Here is a 19,551-nt window from a genome sequence, read left to right as displayed (position 1 = left end):
ATATATATCTTCCAGGGAAAACGAGTACAAGGAGAAAAGAAGAGGCCCTAATACTGATCCCTGCGGCACTCCATACTTAATTTTTGTTTGATTGGACAATTCCTCGTTTACATAGACAAAGTGGTAGCGGTCTGCTAATTATAACCTAAACCACGCTAATGCAACTCCACTAATGCCAAAATAATTCTCCAGCCTATTCAAGAGAATACAGTTGTTCATTGTTAGTTCAGGTTCTAAATAATGTTGTAAACTAATGTTAAAAAATGGAACCTCATTGTAAAGTGTCCTCCCATACTTGGGAGGACATCACCTTTTCTAGTATTTTCCACATAAACAGGAGATTTGAAATCTGTCTATAATTAGCCAGTTCTCCAGACTCAAGTTGTGGCTTCTTAATAAGTTGTTTGATAATTGCCATTTTAAAGTCTCTTGGGACATGTTCTAAGGATAATGGGAGTTAATAATATTAAGAAGAGATTCTGAGATTACAGGGGAGTACCTCTTTTAAGAGCTTAGTTGGAATTGGATCTAACATACATGTTGTGGCTTTTGATGTTTCGTTAAGTTTTGTTAGCTCTTCATGACTTATGAGAGAGAAGGATTGAAGTTGCTCATGAGGAATATTATGAGACACTGTTTTATGAGGTACTGCATCAAAGAAATTTACAAAAAACACTGCACCGTAAAGCCACCAGCATTGTAGATGACCACACACACCCCTCACACAAACTCTTCACCCTCCTGCCGTCTGGTAAGAGGTACTGAAGCTTTCGGGCCCTCATGGCCAGACTGTGTAACAGCTTCTTCCCCCAAGCCATCAGACTCCTCAATACTCAGAGACTGGACTGACACACACACACACACACACACACACACACACAGACACACACAGACACACGCACGCACACGCACACACACACACGCACGCACACGCACGCACACGCACGCACGCACACACATGCACGCACGCATGCGCGTGTCCTGAGTTGCACTTTAATTATTGCCACTTTATACCTGGCTGCTACCCCAATAACTCATAGTATGTTATGTTTACATTTGGCATTTTTAAAAACCGTCATCTTTTGCACTACTGTGTACTGGTCAGCGCTGCGCTGTCCCTTACTGTGTCTATTGTCCTGTCCATTGTTAGTAATTTATTGTACTGTCCCGTAATTTTTGCACACGTTTGCACGTGCACTTTATATAGGTATTTTATTTAGTCTGTGTAGTCTCATGTGATTCTGGGTTTGTCCTATGTTGTTATATGTAGCACCATGGTCCTGGAGGAACGTTGTCTCGTTTCGCTGTGTACTGTACTAAATGTATATGGTCGAAACGACAATAAAAACCACTTCACTTGAAAAATAGTGGCTGGTGTCCATATTTCCACGTTCCTTACAACAGAATCTCCTATAACAAGGGCTCTTTCAACATGATTCTTAGTGGGTGCATCCCCGAGTGGGGAGAATCGATTGGAAACCCTAACAGGAGAGTGGTGTCGATTTTCTGAGCGAGTATGCTGCCGAGACGTCACCTAAATGCCCTGCTGTGTGGGCTCTTCAGTCGGAACCAAAAAGTTCCGACTGATCGCTGTTCTACCCGCATCCAAAACAATATCTACCGGCTTCTCTTTCTCACTGACCTCCACTAGTGTTCAGATGCGTGTCTTAGTATCATTAACCTTATCCATCACCCTGACTAATACCTTACATTTATCACATGTGAATCTCGCACTGCTAATGGAAGAAGCTATAGTAAACACGTGGAATGCAATGCATGAAGCGATAATATGAGCAGATGCCATGACTTACCGCAATTTTTTGTTTGTTGTTGTTGTGGTGGTTCTTGAGCGGCGAGGGTTTTAGATCGATATGAATTGCTCACGCGATTGTTTACTGTTGTTGTGGTGGTTTCTGATCAGCAAAAATCTGTGTAAAACACAGAGAAAATGAATGCATGAGGTCGAGACTCCTGCTTGACCCTTGTAGACAAGCAAAAAAAATTATAGAAAAAATAAAGTACTGTAAAATACTGTACATGCAGTTGAAACAGTACAAATTGGAAAAACGTATACGTACTAATGCTACTAATTACAAATCAAAAACACCCTCAGTTTTCACGCATACAACCACAAATAGAGCAAACACTCCCACCCACGCTCATTGTGTTTTGTGTTTTAAATGAAAATGTATTAGTGTCGGCGAGGCCTGAAACTGCTGTTTGGTTTTTAAAGATTCAGATTGCTGAAACCTTTGCGAGACACAGGTGACTGAATTCAATACGGACACACAATCCTACAGCCAAACTCTCATAAACTTTGTCCAAAAAATTACTTTTTAATATCAAATTTGTAACAAGACTTTTTAATGTGTTTCAAAATGCACAAATATGTACATATACCAATGAGATCATGTTGGCAGACTGTAACTCTTGTCATTTATCATCATGCTAGTTCACTAATATATTATGCACTTCTCTATTCACATCTGAAATGAAGGGCAGGACAGAATTATTCATGCATTTACAATGAAAATAATATTTTTGTTTACCGATAACGAGAACTAAGGTGGTAGAAAATGACGATAGTGAGTTAACTGGTCGATAGTTTTTTAAATCACTTTTATTAAATGTTAAATCCCTAAATATGACAAAAACACAGAGTCCATTTTGGATTTTATTTTATTACTTTGAAGTTTATTGTGCAACCAAAATCACAGTAATAACCCCCCAATAGATTTGGTGCATTAAGTGGGACTTTTTTTGTTTCTGCCCTTTTCTCCCCAATTCCCAATGTGCTCTAAGGCCTCGTGGTGGTGTAGTGACTTGCCTTAATCCGGGTGATGGAGGACGAATCTCAGTTGCCTCTGCATCTGAGACCGTCAAGCCGTGCATCTTATCACGTGACTTGATGAGCGTGTTACCGAGGAGATGTAGCGCGTTTGGAGGTTTCACGCTATTCTCTGTGGCATCCAAGCTCAACACACCATGTGCCCCACCGAGAGCGAGAACCCCATTCAATCCGTCCGGGCTAATGGGGCAGTGCCCAGGGGCCCTTGACTATCAAGGGGCCCTTGACTGCCCGGGGGTGCCCTGGGTTTTAAGGCTGCACAAACAGCAAGAGAGTAAAAAAAAAATCACCCTGTATTATCATTTTAGAATCCTACTTTTTAATATGTTTTAAATTTAAGCATTTTTGTCCTGTTGGAATGCACAGAAATTGAAATTAAATAGAGTTAAAATCACAATTCAGTTGAATGGAATTTTGAGATGAAATTGAAAAAAAATGTTTGCGTAAGATGTGTCATGTATGAAAACGAAAGTGTGAATTCTAACTAAACAAACTACAATTCAATTCACACAGGTGTCAGTGATTGGTCTGGTGGCACGTGTGGTCAATTATGACCAAATTGGCACCATGCGGGTTCTGAGGACGCTCCGGGCACTGCGGCCTCTCCGTGCCGTGTCTCGCTTTGCTGGCATGAGGGTAAGACCCGCGCCGACCTGGGCCCAGAACCGCTGGCATAGTTTCAGACAGCTAGACGCATTTAATCAGTAGACAGGTCAAAGGTGCCCTCTAAATGACTCTTCCGTTCCTCACCAGGTCAAAAGAGGACGTCTAACGCACATTATTTGCTCTGCAGGAGTGACCAGAACCAAGTCGGGCCGCTGCAGCCGCAATTAATCCACGTTTTTCCTCCTAGCAAGGAAACCGCAGCAGTTGTTCTAACACGCGTTCCTTTCCTTCCGCAGGTGCTAAAGCATCTGGTGTCTGTAGCGGGTTTGTTTAGTGTCTTCTAACTCTGCGTTTTCTATCTTCTCTGTCTCCTGGGCTCTCTGTCACTTATAGGTCTCTCTTGTAAGCCTCGTAGCAAACACGCTCGGCTACTCCGACTTTGCCGCCATCAAATCTCTCAGAACGCTCAGGGCACTCAGACCGCTGAGAGCGCTGTCCAGATTTGAAGGCATGAGGGTAAGATACACTTGTCTCTCTATATCTCTCTCTGCCCCCTTCTCATCTGTCAGTTCTCCGTTTTTATGAGGCAGTTCATTCTTCATCATTTTTTTAAGGAATTGGCTGGTGCAACAAAACAAGATTACTTAAACAACAGTTGTCATACGCCTCAGAATTTCATGCATCTTCTGAAATCACTTTATCTTCTTATTACATATGTTTGTTTAAATAGCTGCTAAAATGGCTTATTCTTCAATAAGGAGAATATGTATAGGAGGTAAAATCACCTCTTTCAAAAGGACAAATTAAAACACATCTGAAATATAACGTCGGTAACTTCAGTACTTAAGGGTTTTTCTTTCCAAAGCCCAAATTATGCGGCGATATGTGCACCGTTTCATTATTTTTATGAAAAATGAAGTATGTTTTCTCTTAGTTCTCAGTAGAGGTCTTCACAGGTCCAAAAATGTGTGCCCGAACCCAAAGAGACCCAGAAATGTACTACCCGGAACTGACCCAGACCCGTCTATTATTTGAAAGTGTGGACACGGACCCGTGCAGAACCGAGAAATGCCGTAAATGTACTACCCAGAACCGACTCGGACCAGTCTATTATTTGAAACCTGGATCCGGACCCGGCCGGGACACACAGACCCGAATGAACCCGATCAGCACAGATCCCACAGCTAATTGCTATTAATAAGTTAATTAACAAGTTGTGGAAATAAACCTTTGTGTCTTACCTAATGTAACGTTAGTAGCCTCCTCTCCTGTACCTGACCGTGACGCATCCAATCCATCTGATCCATCCTCCTTGCCAACAAAGATGGCACAATAACATCCATGTTGTTCCTCTCTTGCTGATTGAAAGAGCATGATCCACTCATTAGTCCAATCGCGGTCACAGTGGCGGATGACAAACACGACTTTTGTTTTTTTGTATCTCGCATAATACGATAACTTCCACTGTTTGCCCTTTTTGAACTATAACAACGATTGCTAGTTCGGTGCACGGGCGCTGACGTTAGCATCACTATATCGCCGTCATCTGTGCTCTCTGAGACGTGTCTGACCATAGATTTTAGATACACATAGCGAACGAACGATCTCAAAAATCGCACCGACGCCAATAATACACTTCGGTTTACGTCATCTGTCGACCACCGATATAGCGGAATAAGTCCCGCCTTCTAAATAAAAGAGCCAATCGTCAATTGGTAAAGTCGTCGCGTCACTGCAGATGTTAAACAGACCCGGGTCCCGAAGTACAATAATGGAACCCGACCCGGAACCCGGCTGACCGTTTAAAATATGGACCCATCCTGGGTCGGGTCCTGGGTCCTCGGGTTCGTGTGGACCCGTGAAGACCTCTAGTTCTCAGTACTTTTATGCAAAATAAATAAAAAAATATATAAAAATAACAACTAAATTAACAATTAAAGGTTAAATATCGGGAAGCATTACAGAAAATGTGCTTGATTGTCATGGAGAAAATATTTTCGTTATTTTTTAGGGGGTGAAGTATGACCCGTTTTCCGGGTTTTTTGTTATTTATTCGTTTTTATTTATAACTTAAAACCTTGAGTGCATCCACTAGCCTATAAATACAAATTCTGACGTTGTCAAGTATGTTTTTACAGAATTAGTGTTTTTTTCCATCTCTGTGCACTTTTATATTTTATCAGATTTAATTAATTTAAACTTTATTCAAATTGATTCAGAAGTTTGAATTTTTGAGATGTTTTAGTAACAGTTAATATTACAATAAAATAAGTGCACGTAAATGCAATATATAAAACAAACGTACGCTTATTTTTCATATTTAAATATATTTAAATGGGCCAATAAACAAGTATCATTTGCATTAAAAAAAATTGAAAATGTGGACATTTTTAAATATATAAATGAGCAAGAAACGCACACAGGAGGACGTGGAAAGCGGTTGTTTGCAGTGTTATTTCACAAGCTCTTCTTTCACTATTTCTCATTTGCTGTCAGTATTACAGGGCCGTACAGTGATGTATGTGTACAGTTGTGTTATTGTGCTCGTCAGACCCGGAGGAAGATTATTAAACAGTCTGTATCAGCTAGATGATGAAGTTCATTTGTGTCTGCTTTGAAATGCCATCAGTATTCTGTATAATTGAATGTCAAGTGCATGTGGTAAAGCAGTGACGCCACATCGATTCTGTGTGCTTCATCACTCATCCACTCAGTGTGTTATCTCTTCCTCTTCCTCTCAGAACATACAGCACAATGTACACACGACGTATTATCTAATTACAGTATTACTGTTAGGTTTGAGTGGTGGTTACATTGTCATAATAATGACATTTACAAACACAGGCGACACTTTAATTTGCTAACATGCATTAGGTATGAATTAACATTGAACGTTATTATAATGGTTTGGTTGATGTGCATTTACAAATATCATATTGTTCAATGCAAGTTCATGTTACTCCATCCTGCATTAACTAATGTAACTATACTAAAGTATATTAAAGGTGCAGTATGTAAGATTCAGAAACTCTTGTTGTTAGTGACACCTGTGGCCGTTCAGTGAACTGCAGCCTAATGCTCGCCCTCATGCACACACGAGCGAGCGTGCATCGACCAAAACAATAAAATAAATAAATATATTGACACAATTCAGTATTATAATTAGTCATTTTGATATATATAATAATACATTTTATATATTTTCTATATAACCAAGTTACGTTACACTAATGAATGGAGCTTTCTGCATTATCTTGAACATTGTCTAACATTCATTTCATGTGTTATTGTAGTTTAGCTAACATTACATAGATCAATCCTTATGGCACTATATTTCACATGCATTGCAGTTATGTCATTTGTTGACGTGCTGAATAGCGGAGGAGCAGCGCAGGGGATTTTCCCGGCAAAAGCATCCCGCTCCCGTCGCATGAAAATCAGTCTACAGGATTTAATAGGCAACCTAGGAAGTCCGGGAAGGGCTCATTTTTTTAAGCTACAAGCCGTTCACACAGTGGCAAAAAAAGGTGAATATTACATGAAAATGGTTACATACTGCACCTTTAAGAAATAAACATTAACCAATGAACTATTAGCTATTTAAATAACTAACAAATGCTGTAAATGTATTACTCATTGTTAGTTCTTGTTAAGTATTGTGTTAACTAATGTTTACATGCGTAATAAGGTTTTATAGAACTTCATAATAAGGTTGTATTCGTTAACATTGGTTAACTACATTAGTTAGCATGAACTAAAAATAAACATTTATTAATCTTGCTTTGTTATTTCAACATTTACTAATACATTTTTCAAATGAAAAGATGCATATGTTAATATTAAAGAATTATAAACTAACATGAACAATTAATTTTTTTTATATTTTGTTAATAAATTAACATTAATAAATGCTATTAAAAATACTGTTTATTTTTTGTGCATGACAGCTAATGCATTAACTAATGTTAACTGTGTTATATGTGTTATGCATTAACTAATGTTAACTGTGTTATATGTGTTATGCATTAACTAATGTTAACTGTGTTATATGTGTTATGCATTAACTAATGTTAACTGTGTTATATGTGTTATGCATTAACTAATGTTAACTGTGTTATATGTGTTATGCATTAACTAATGTTAACTGTGTTATATGTGTTATGCATTAACTAATGTTAACTGTGTTATGCATTAACTAATGTTAACTGTGTTATATGTGTTATGCATTAACTAATGTTAACTGTGTTATATGTGTTATGCATTAACTAATGTTAACTGTATTATATGTGTTATGCATTAACTAATGTTAACTGTGTTATATGTGTTATGCATTAACTAATGTTAACTGTGTTATATGTGTTATGCATTAACTAATGTTAACTGTGTTATATGTGTTATGCATTAACTAATGTTAACTGTGTTATATGTGTTATGCATTAACTAATGTTAACTGTGTTATGCATTAACTAATGTTAACTGTGTTATATGTGTTATGCATTAACTAATGTTAACTGTGTTATATGTGTTATGCATTAACTAATGTTAACTGTGTTATATGTGTTATGCATTAACTAATGTTAACTGTGTTATATGTGTTATGCATTAACTAATGTTAACTGTGTTATATGTGTTATGCATTAACTAATGTTAACTGTGTTATGCATTAACTAATGTTAACTGTGTTATATGTGTTATGCATTAACTAATGTTAACTGTGTTATGTGTGTTATGCATTAACTAATGTTAACTGTGTTATGTGTGTTATGCATTAACTAATGTTAACTGTGTTATATGTGTTATGCATTAACTAATGTTAACTGTGTTATATGTGTTATGCATTAACTAATGTTAACTGTGTTATATGTGTTATGCATTAACTAATGTTAACTGTGTTATATGTGTTATGCATTAACTAATGTTAACTGTGTTATGCATTAACTAATGTTAACTGTGTTATATGTGTTATGCATTAACTAATGTTAACTGTGTTATGCATTAACTAATGTTAACTGTGTTATATGTGTTATGTATTAACTAATGTTAACTGTGTTATATGTGTTATGCATTAACTAATGTTAACTGTGTTATATGTGTTATGCATTAACTAATGTTAACTGTGTTATATGTGTTATGCATTAACTAATGTTAACTGTGTTATATGTGTTATGCATTAACTAATGTTAACTGTGTTATATGTGTTATGCATTAACTAATGTTAACTGTGTTATGCATTAACTAATGTTAACTGTGTTATATGTGTTATGCATTAACTAATGTTAACTGTGTTATATGTGTTATGCATTAACTAATATTATTAATGTTATAAACCAAGATTTATACATGCTGTAATCAAACATTGTTCATCATGGTATATAATGTATTTAGAAATGTTAGCAAAAACAACCTTATAGTTAATTGATTGAAGTTGAATTTATAATGTAACTTATATGCTTAATAATGGGGGAAACATAACAAATAAAAGTGCATACATTGAAACGGTTAATATTGACATCATCTGCTTATGTAATGTAATGTTTTCATTTCCTGCTAGTCTGCAGTTCTATCGAGAGCGCCAGCGCAAGCAAATTGACTCGCAGTCAAGTAGATTTGCACGCTCTGTAAAAGCGAGTCGGAGAGGCACGGAATTCCCCCTCCGCTCTGCGTAAATCTGGCAAATCAGATTAGACGTCACGCCGTTTTAGAGCGACAGCCGCGAGGGTAAAGAAAGTGCTGTGTCATTGTCACACATTATACAGACGGCGACTTCCTGTGAGCACGGCCCCTTTCAACCCCTCTAAAGCCACTAAACACGTCTCAGCACTTTCATACACTGCAAACAGTCCCTTCATTTGAACAATGATACACTCATGTGTTTGTGTTTATGCTGAAGTTGACTTTAATCATGTTTGCCATGTTCACTTTCTCTGTTTGTGGGTTGGTTACATACTGCATTAAGAAACAGTCACAAATCCACAAATACATTATGTCTTATTTACATTTAGTCATTTAGCAGACACTTGTTTCCAAAGCGATTTATATACATCCGGTGAATTCCGCAAGAATATATCCGGGTCACATGTCATTCCAAAATCAAAAGAAAGAAATTTGATAAGGAAGACTGTTTTGGATGACCATTTTTAAATTACGATTTATTATCTTTGGCATTGTGATTTTATTTTCATGACAATTTAGTTAAAAAAATAAATAATTATGACTAATAAAATGTATACAAAAATACAATATTTTTTCATTTAAATTAGCATAGAGGCAGTACAACTTATATTAACTTAATAAATAAATAACTCTAAACATCTAAAAAGAAAGCAATTTCCAAAAATAAATAAATTAAATAATAAAGAATTAATTAATACAAATGTGTGTGTATATATATATATATATGGAAATGTATGTTTGTGTAAATGTTTACTTTTTTATTATCGTTTATGTTTTAATTTGAATTATTATTTTTATTTTAATATAGAAATTTGAATGCAATTAGTTTTTATTTCTTTGACTTAAATTTTTGACATATATGAACCACTTGAGCTGCTCTTGCTGCAGTGCTATACAAATAAATTGTATTATCATTTTTATTATTATTATTATTATTATTAAGAAAAAAATGAAACTTATTTGTAGTTTTTAGGATCATAAATTGTTTTGTTGTTGTGGCGTTATTTTCTTGAAATGTAAAAACTATTACAATTAATAAAAAATGTTTTTAAATCGGCATAAAGTCAGAATTAATATTTATAACTTTAAAAAAATGTGCAGTTCAGTCATGAGAATTATATATATACATTTTTTCTTTTTTTTTTCTTTAATTATAATAATGAGATTAATAGTCATAAAAAGCATCAATGCAAAAAAAAATTATATATATATGCTATTAAAATTAGGTTTAATTTTCTTCATGCAAAATATACTTATTTCTTTATTATTATGGGGGAAAATAAAATGTACCTTGAGATTCATCTTAATAATAGCACAAATATGCACTTCTCTAATGCATTAGACTTTAACAATATTCCTGTTTTATGAATGGCTGTAAATGACATTTAAACTGCCTTGTCACCCTGTGTATGTTATCATGAGTTTTCGATTACTGACACGAGCTGTAAATGCCAATCGCCAAAGGCCATTCATAAATCATTATCATAGAGCGATTGACAGCGTTTGTTTATTGTCTGAAGTCCGAAACAAGCGTCGCTCTTGGCTTTAACATTCTGAGTGGATGTGACAACGCTCTGACAGGTCATTTGTTTCCATGGTTACCAGGTGGTGGTGAACGCGCTGATTGGCGCCATTCCGTCCATCATGAACGTTCTGCTGGTGTGTCTGATCTTCTGGCTGATCTTCAGCATCATGGGCGTCAACCTCTTCGCCGGGAAGTTCGGCCGCTGCGCCAACCGAACAGGCTTCATCTACAACGCATCAGACATCAACAACAGAACCGAGTGTCTGGGCATGAACAGCTCACATTACTACTGGTCAAAAGTCAAAGTGAACTTCGATAACGTGGGCGCTGGTTACCTCGCGCTACTTCAAGTGGTGAGAGTTACTTTAGTGACAATAACCAGACGAACAGAGTAATGCCACAAAACATCACTTACAGCGGGTTCAAAATTCCCGTTTGAGGTATAATCTAAAACATTGCGTGCTTCATTGCTCATATGTCCACTGGGTGGCGCTACAAGCGAGTTCGATCAGAGCATATTTCGCAGAGACGGGCCACTTCGATTTAAATGAACGGGAGAAATTTGAACGACCAAACAAGATGCTGTAACACCCAATGGTCAATGGATGTAGAAAGGAAGTCCCGCCTTACAGTTAAAAGAGCCAATCAGCTTTTAGATACAGACATCGCCTGTCAATCATCTCTAGAATGTGCTTGCGCATTAGCTATACAACGCTGGGGAAATTGTGTGTTATAGCGCAATATGAAGGAGATAAACACAATTTATGGTTTTTGGATTTAACCCTTGTGGGTCAATTTAAAAAAGTTACTAAAAAATGTCCACAGCAAAAAAACTGACATAAAAATATTATATATTAATATTATTTTCCCCCTTTCAATTAGTAAATTTTTTTAACCAACATCAGTCCTGATCATAACTACCAAATATTCATTCATTTTCAGGATTTTAACCCTTTAAATGCCAGTTTGTTTATATAATGACACTGTTGATTTTTACACAGACACACACACACACTCACGCACAAACACTCTCACAAACACACAAACACTCTCACACACACACACACAAACACTCTCACAAACACACACACACTCACGCACAAACACTCTCACAAACACACAAACACTCTCACACACATTCACACAAACACTCTCTCTCACACACACAGATACACACACACTCACTCACTCTCACACACACACGCATGCACACACACACACGCATGCACACACACTCTCTCTCACACACACACACACACTCACACACACGCATGCACACACACACACACACACATTCACACACACTCTCTCTCACACACACACACACACACACACACACACACACACACACACACACACACACTCACACACACACTCACTCACTCATAATACTCGCTCTATAATACAGTAAACAGAGAATAGGGGAAAAGGATGTATTTGCTCCACAGGATAAATATGAGAAAAATGGCGCCATCAAGTGGAAAATATACCAAATGTAAATGTTGAAGTCAGGGCTCCAGAATGAAAACAGAATATCATGATCCTGAGTGTGACTATTTCCTGTACACAGTGTGTTATAGATGTATTATAGGAACTTAGGCTGAAATATCAAAATTCCCCCAAAATACACACCTTTGGCAAAAAGTATGTTTGATTGAAACATTTCAAAGAGCGCGAGAGTAATTAATGACCCCCTGCATGAACAGCACACAGTACAACTGGACAAAAGTCTGCTTTGACAGTGTGGGCGTAGGTTACCTTACGCTACCTCAAGCGGTTAAGGTTGCTTTTGTGACTGTACCCCCCACCCGTCTCTCCGTCTGAACCATTCCTGCTGCTTTCTGTTGCTGGTTTTGTCCAGTCGCTGCCCACCTCTGTGTGTCCATGTGTGCCAATCAATCAACAAGTCAGCGGAAGTTTATTTTTAGCCACACAGGCCATTATACACAACTTATGCTCAGCACTTCATTCATTTTAACTTGCTGTGATAACTGAGCAACAAGTCACTTAGCGCCTTTCCATCCCCTCGTCTGACGTCGCCTAATAACCAATACAAACCTATGATTAGCATCTGGGAAAAGTCGCCCTCAGCCATTCACAATATAACCAAGACCATCACTGTAGTGATTTCTGCCATTCAGTTGTTCAGATACTCCACACACAGGAAATCCATATTTGCACCATAACGACATGACTTTTACTGTAACTAGTTGTAAAGTAGTTAAAGTTTGACTATTTACAGTTTTACACAACAGTACGACTATGCAAAAACATGCTGCCATGTGACCTCTGACATGTATTGACAGCGTCACAACATATTAATGTTCAACTGCTCTCTTTTTCTGTTCAAGGCCACTTTTAAGGGCTGGATGGAGATCATGTACACTGCAGTCGACTCGCGATCCGTAAGTGAAGTTTTTTCATAAAACCTTGTTGTGATGGATGCTCGAATATGGGTGTTTCTTCAATTACTGTTTCTTTTACCACTGTGAACTTCTGTAACGTTTGTAACATCTGCAAAATCTGTAACGCTTGTAACGTTTGTAGCATTTGTAAAGTTTGTAACATCTGCAACATCTGTAACGTTTGTAACGCTTGTAGCATTTGTAAAGTTTGTAACATCTGCAACATCTGTAACGATTGTAACGTTTGAAGCATTTGTAAAGTTTGTAACATCTGCAACATCTGTAACGATTGTAACGTTTGTAGCATTTGTAAAGTTTGTAACATCTGTAACGATTGTAACGTTTGTAGCATTTGTAAAGTTTGTAACATCTGCAACATCTGTAACGATTGTAACGTTTGTAGCATTTGTAAAGTTTGTAACATCTGCAACATCTGTAACGTTTGTAACGCTTGTAACGTTTGTAGCATTTGTAAAGTTTGTAACATCTGCAACATCTGTAACGATTGTAACGCTTGTAGCATTTGTAAAGTTTGTAACATCTGCAACATTTGTAACGATTGTAACGCTTGTAACATTTGTAGCATTTGTAACGTTTGTACATTTGCAACATCTACAACATTTGTAACGTTTGTAATTCTTGTAACGTTTGTAATGTTAGTAACATTTGTAACGTTTGTAAAGTTTGTAACATTTGTAACGTTTGTACATTTGCAACATCTACAACATTTGTAACGTTTGTAATTCTTGTAATGTTTGTAGCATTTGTAATGTTAGTAACATTTGTAATGTTTGTAACATTTGTAACATTTGTAACGTTTGTAATGCTTGTAACATTTGTAGCATTTGTAACGTTTGTACATTTGCAACATCTACAACATTTGTAACGTTTGTAATTCTTGTAACGTTTGTAATGTTTGTAGCATTTGTAATGTTAGTAACATTTGTAACGTTTGTAACATTTGTAACATTTGTAACGTTTGTAATGCTTGTAACATTTGTAGCATTTGTAACGTTTGTACATTTGCAACATCTACAACATTTGTAACGTTTGTAATTCTTGTAACGTTTGTAATGTTTGTAGCATTTGTAATGTTAGTAACATTTGTAACGTTTGTAACATTTGTAACATTTGTAACGTTTGTAATGCTTGTAACATTTGTAGCATTTGTAACGTTTGTACATTTGCAACATCTACAACATTTGTAACGTTTGTAATTCTTGTAACGTTTGTAATGTTAGTAACATTTGTAACGTTTGTAAAGTTTGTAACATTTGTAACGTTTGTACATTTGCAACATCTACAACATTTGTAACGTTTGTAATTCTTGTAATGTTTGTAATGTTTGTAGCATTTGTAATGTTAGTAACATTTGTAACGTTTGTAACATCTGCAACATCTGTAAACGATTGTAACGCTTGTAACATTTGTAGCATTTGTAACGTTTGTACATTTGCAACATCTACAACATTTGTAACGTTTGTAATTCTTGTAACGTTTGTAGTATTTGTAACGTTTGTAGCGTTTGTACTGTTTGTAACATTTGTAACGTTTGTAACATCTGCGACATCTGTAATTGGCCCGGTTGCTAGGGAGGGTAGAGACACATGGGGTAACCTCCTCGTGGTCGCTATAATGTGGTTCTCACTCTCGGTGGGGCGTGTGGTGAGTTGCGTGTGGATGCCATGGAGAATAGCGTCCATATGCGCTACGTCTCCACGGTAACACGCTCAACAAGTCACGTGATCAGATGCGCGGATTGACGGTCTCAGACGCGGAGGCAACTGAGATTCGTCCTCCGCCACTCGGATTGAGGCGAGTCACTACGCCACCACGAGGACTCGGAGCGCATTGGAAACCTGTTTGAAATAAATCATTATTTGGTAATATGCTAGTTAGTTAAATGCTAGTTGAGCTGAAATTACATTAATACAACATTTTAAGTTAATAATCGCAGTTAATATGTTCTGATGAAACAGGTGGAGGAACAGCCCATTAAAGAGAACAGCTTGTACATGTATCTGTACTTTGTGATCTTCATCATCTTCGGCTCGTTCTTCACTCTCAATCTCTTCATCGGTGTCATCATTGACAACTTCAACCAACAGAAACGAAAGATGAGTATTAGAACCTCAGATCATGAATGTTTGATAAGGAAACGGCGAAACTAATGTTGGAGTTTCTCTGTACTTAGGTGGACAGGATATATTCATGACGGAAGAACAGAAGAAATACTATAACGCCATGAAGAAACTGGGATCCAAAAAGCCTCAGAAACCGATTCCAAGACCTCCTGTGAGTCCCGTGATGGATCTAAAGAAGAGCAAATACAAACGAGCTATTGTAGAACGTCTTTGACCGTTCATGTCATTATCACCTTCTTTCCAGAACCCAATTCAAGGATTCTTCTTCGACTTGGTGTCCAAACAAGCGTTTGACATCATCATAATGCTGCTCATCATATTTAACATGGTCACGATGATGGTGGAAACAGACGAGCAGTCTCCGAGCATCGAGTTCATCCTCTACTACGTTAACCTGGCCTTCATCGTCATCTTCACCACCGAGTGCATCATTAAAATCATCGCGCTGCGCTGCTACTTCTTCACCGTCAGCTGGAACATCTTTGACTTTGTGGTCGTGATCCTCTCCATTGTGGGTGAGCAGACAGTGATGATTAATGTACAATAATCTACAAAGTCTAAAACCATCTCAAACAGCAAAACACTGGGTTTTTATTATTGCCAGTATTTGCTGAAAACAAGAACATTTAATAGCGAAAAGCGCTTGATTTCAGAGAATATATCTTCATGTATATCTAATGCAATGTTGGGGAAACCTGTTATTTGAGCAATTAAATAAGACTTCACCATTAACTATGAAGTTTATGTGCAGTATTTATTAGACTTAAATATGTGCTTTTAATTCAATAATATATTTATTTATAAAAAAATATAATTTTTAAAAACCATATAAATATTTTATAATTAAAAATAAATTATTAATACGATTTAAATCAGTATAATGTTTTTTTTCTTAATTTTTTAACAACCATAAAAATATTTTATAATTAATAATAAATTATGAATACGATTTAAATCAATATAATGTTTTTTACTTAATTTTTTAACAACCATAAAAATATTTTATAATTAAAAATAAATTATTAATATGATTTAAATCAGTATAAAGTTTTTTTTACTTAATTTTTCAACAGGTCTACTTCTATCTTAACCAGTGGTGTGAGTTTCAAAATTATATATTATATGAAATCGTCGAATACTTTAAAGTTTAATGCTACAATAATCTGAAAATAGGCGTTTAAAAATATCTCAAACACTGCAAAAAATAATTGTATTAATCAATATTTTTGCCTGGTTTTCCAGTAAAGATATCCAAACATCCTTAAAAAAAGATACGTTTATTTGAGAAATTAAATGACATTGATTTCAGAGAAAATAAAAAACAATATCTAAAAAAAATACAAATAATAATATGATTTTACAAAGACGGCAACTTGGTAAAATAATATAATATAATATAATATAATATACAGTATACTGTGTATGTTTCTGCATGAGCCCACCAAATCAGCAGCATTAAAATGTCGAAAGCGTCTTTATGTGAGATACAGAACAGTAGATTTACAGTGTGGCCTAACCTTGACATATCAAGTCTATAGACGTTTAGTGCAATCTCGTGGCACTTAAAAATGCCCAGCTGATGGTTCAATGATAAAGCAGGGCAGTTTTCAGAGTAAACGCCCCATATGACCCTGATAAAAGAATCAATGGGGAGGTATTGGCCCGCACTGAGGAAGAGGAGATGGCTTTAGGTGAAGGTAATTTCAGCAATCAAGTCTTGTCAGCTCATGTGATTGGCCAGTGATTGAGTTGAAAGCTTCTGCGGTCCATATTTCAAGAGGGTTAAAACCGTCAAAATAATTCAAGGATGGTCAGTAATTGTAATTGGGCATTTCGGTTCTCCATGTAGGACACTTAAAGAAACAGTTCACCCAAAAATGACATTTACTCCCCCCTAATGTTGTTCCGAACTCATGTGACTTCCTTCCGGGGGACGTAAAGAGCAAATGAGGGATTTTTCATGTGATGTTGTCTTTTAACCACCAATTGTCTCTTTCTTATTCCAGGTATCGTTCTTGCGGATATCATTGAGAAATATTTCGTGTCACCCACACTTTTCCGAGTCATTCGTCTGGCCCGAATCGGACGAATCCTCCGACTCATTCGAGGAGCCAAAGGAATAAGGACGTTGCTCTTTGCCTTAATGATGTCATTGCCTGCGTTGTTTAACATCGGCCTTCTGCTGTTCCTCGTCATGTTCATCTACGCCATTTTCGGCATGGCCAACTTCGCCTACGTCAAGAAGCAAGGTGGCATCGACGACATGTTCAACTTCGAAACGTTCGGTAACAGCATGATCTGCCTCTTCCAGATAACCACATCGGCCGGCTGGGACAACCTTCTCAGCCCCATCCTAAACAATTCCCCAGAGGAGTGTGATGCAAATATACCCCACACGGGTACAAACGCCCACGGTAACTGCGGCAATCCCTCGGTGGGCATCACCTTCTTTGTGACCTACATCATCATCTCGTTCCTCATCGTGGTCAACATGTACATTGCAATTATATTGGAGAACTTCAGCGTGGCCACAGAGGAGAGCACAGAACCGTTAAGCGAGGACGATTTTGAAATGTTCTACGAGGTCTGGGAGAAGTTTGACCCGGAGGCGACGCAATTCATAGAGTACTCCAAACTCTCGGACTTTGCCGACACGCTCTCCGAGCCGCTACGCATCGGCAAGCCCAACAAAATCAAACTCATTTCCATGGACCTGCCCATGGTGAGTGGAGACAAGATCCACTGCCTGGACATCTTGTTCGCGTTCACCAAACGCGTTCTGGGCGAGTCGGGTGAAATGGACGCCCTGAAACAACAAATGGAGGAGAAGTTCATGATGGCCAACCCGTCCAAGATCTCCTACGAGCCCATCACCACCACTCTCAGGCGTAAACAAGAGGACGTGTCTGCTAGCATGATACAAAGAGCGTATAGGAGACATTTGATGAGGCAACAGTTGAGACAAGCCTCGTTACTTTACCGTCAGATCAACACGCCGGGATCTGCCAAAGACGAGGATGATGACGAAGACGGTAAGCCCGAGAACGAGGGACTTATAGCACTGATGATAAAAGAGAACTATGGACCTGACGCGGAGGTCTTGGAGACGCTGTCCGTTACGTCTTCGCCGCCATCGTACGACAGTGTAACGAGAGTGACTACTGAGCTTTTTCAAGGTCTAATCCCAGAATCCAGGAACTCGGACCCGAGCGGAACTTTTCCAATGCCGGACAGAGATAGCAAGACGTATCTGTGACGGATTAAACGCTCTCGGACCCAATTCGAGTTGGACATCTTTTCCTTTTGTTTACCGAATGTAACATACTGCATATGACACTGTATCATACATGTGGTTTTGCGCCAAGGCATTTTGTAGGCCTATTTCTCTTATTGTTCACGATTTCTTTGGATATACAAGGGGAAAGTGTCTCAGACATGATCTCTAACCATGCACACGTCAATATTCACAGTTTGAATGCATGAACGAGATCAGTAGTGGTTACTGCAGTTAGGTCAAGGATGCAAGACTGAAAGACTTGTTCATCGGGAAGTCTGCGTGACCGCGGGTGCATTGAAGGTCTTAAAATGGTGTGATTCCTTTTATCGATTACCTAGAGAAAAATAGAGGAACAATCCTTGCAGTTCTTCCATGTAAATGTTATCAGTCCATCACAGGGACGGATTATGACTTGTAAAGGCCCTGGGGCCAATTATCTCCAAGGGCCCCCCTCCCAAAAGTTGTTGAGCGGGTGTGATGGGGGGGTCGTTGTTCATGCCCAATAGTTGTTTGTGGGGGGTCGTTGTTAATGCCAAACGTTGTTGAGTGTGGTGGGGGATTCGTGGTTCATGCCCAAAAGTTGTTGGGGGACGGGTGGGGGTGGAGGTTCGTTGTTAATGCCCAAAAGTTGTTGAGTGGGGTAGGGGGGTCGTTGTTAACAGCCAAAAGTTGTTGGGGGGGTGGGGTGGGGGTGGAGGTTCGTTGTTAATGGCCAAAAGTTGTTGGGGGGTAGGTGGCGGTTCGTTGTTCATGCCCAAAAGTTGAGTGGTGGGGGGTGGTCGTTGTTAATGCCCAATAGTTGTTGGGGGGGTGGGGTGGGGGTGGAGGTGGCGGTGGCAGTTCGTTGATCATGCCCAAAAGTGGTTAAGTGGTGAGGTGGGGTCGTTGTTAATGCCCAAAAGTTGTTGGGGGCTGAGGTGGCGGTTCGTTGTTCATGCCGAATAGTTGTTGGGGGGGTGTGGTGGGGGCTGAGGTGGCGGTTCAATGTTAATGCCCAATAGTTGTTGGGGGTGGGGTGGGGTGGAGGTGGTGGTTCATTGTTAATGCCCAAAAGTTGTTGGGGGGTGTGGTGG

General features: G+C 38.0%; 1 protein-coding gene across 1 annotated transcript in view; it reads left to right on the top strand.

The window, feature by feature from the left end:
• Positions 1 to 18,987, top strand: part of LOC127635198 (sodium channel protein type 4 subunit alpha B-like) — a 161,551-nt gene extending 142,564 nt beyond the window's left edge. Inside the window, 7 exon segments of the mRNA XM_052115070.1 lie at positions 3,848 to 3,970; positions 10,733 to 11,005; positions 13,004 to 13,057; positions 15,037 to 15,178; positions 15,252 to 15,352; positions 15,446 to 15,716; positions 17,208 to 18,987. Coding sequence (XP_051971030.1) covers positions 3,848 to 3,970; positions 10,733 to 11,005; positions 13,004 to 13,057; positions 15,037 to 15,178; positions 15,252 to 15,352; positions 15,446 to 15,716; positions 17,208 to 18,457 — 2,214 coding nt within the window. The 3' untranslated portion in view covers positions 18,458 to 18,987.
• Positions 18,988 to 19,551: the final 564 nt, after the last annotated feature.

The sequence above is a fragment of the Xyrauchen texanus genome, chromosome 42 (genome assembly GCF_025860055.1).
Source record: "Xyrauchen texanus isolate HMW12.3.18 chromosome 42, RBS_HiC_50CHRs, whole genome shotgun sequence".
Taxonomy (NCBI): domain Eukaryota; kingdom Metazoa; phylum Chordata; class Actinopteri; order Cypriniformes; family Catostomidae; genus Xyrauchen; species Xyrauchen texanus.
Note: the sequence above shows the minus strand (reverse complement) of the source record. Positions and strands in the feature narration are given on the sequence as shown.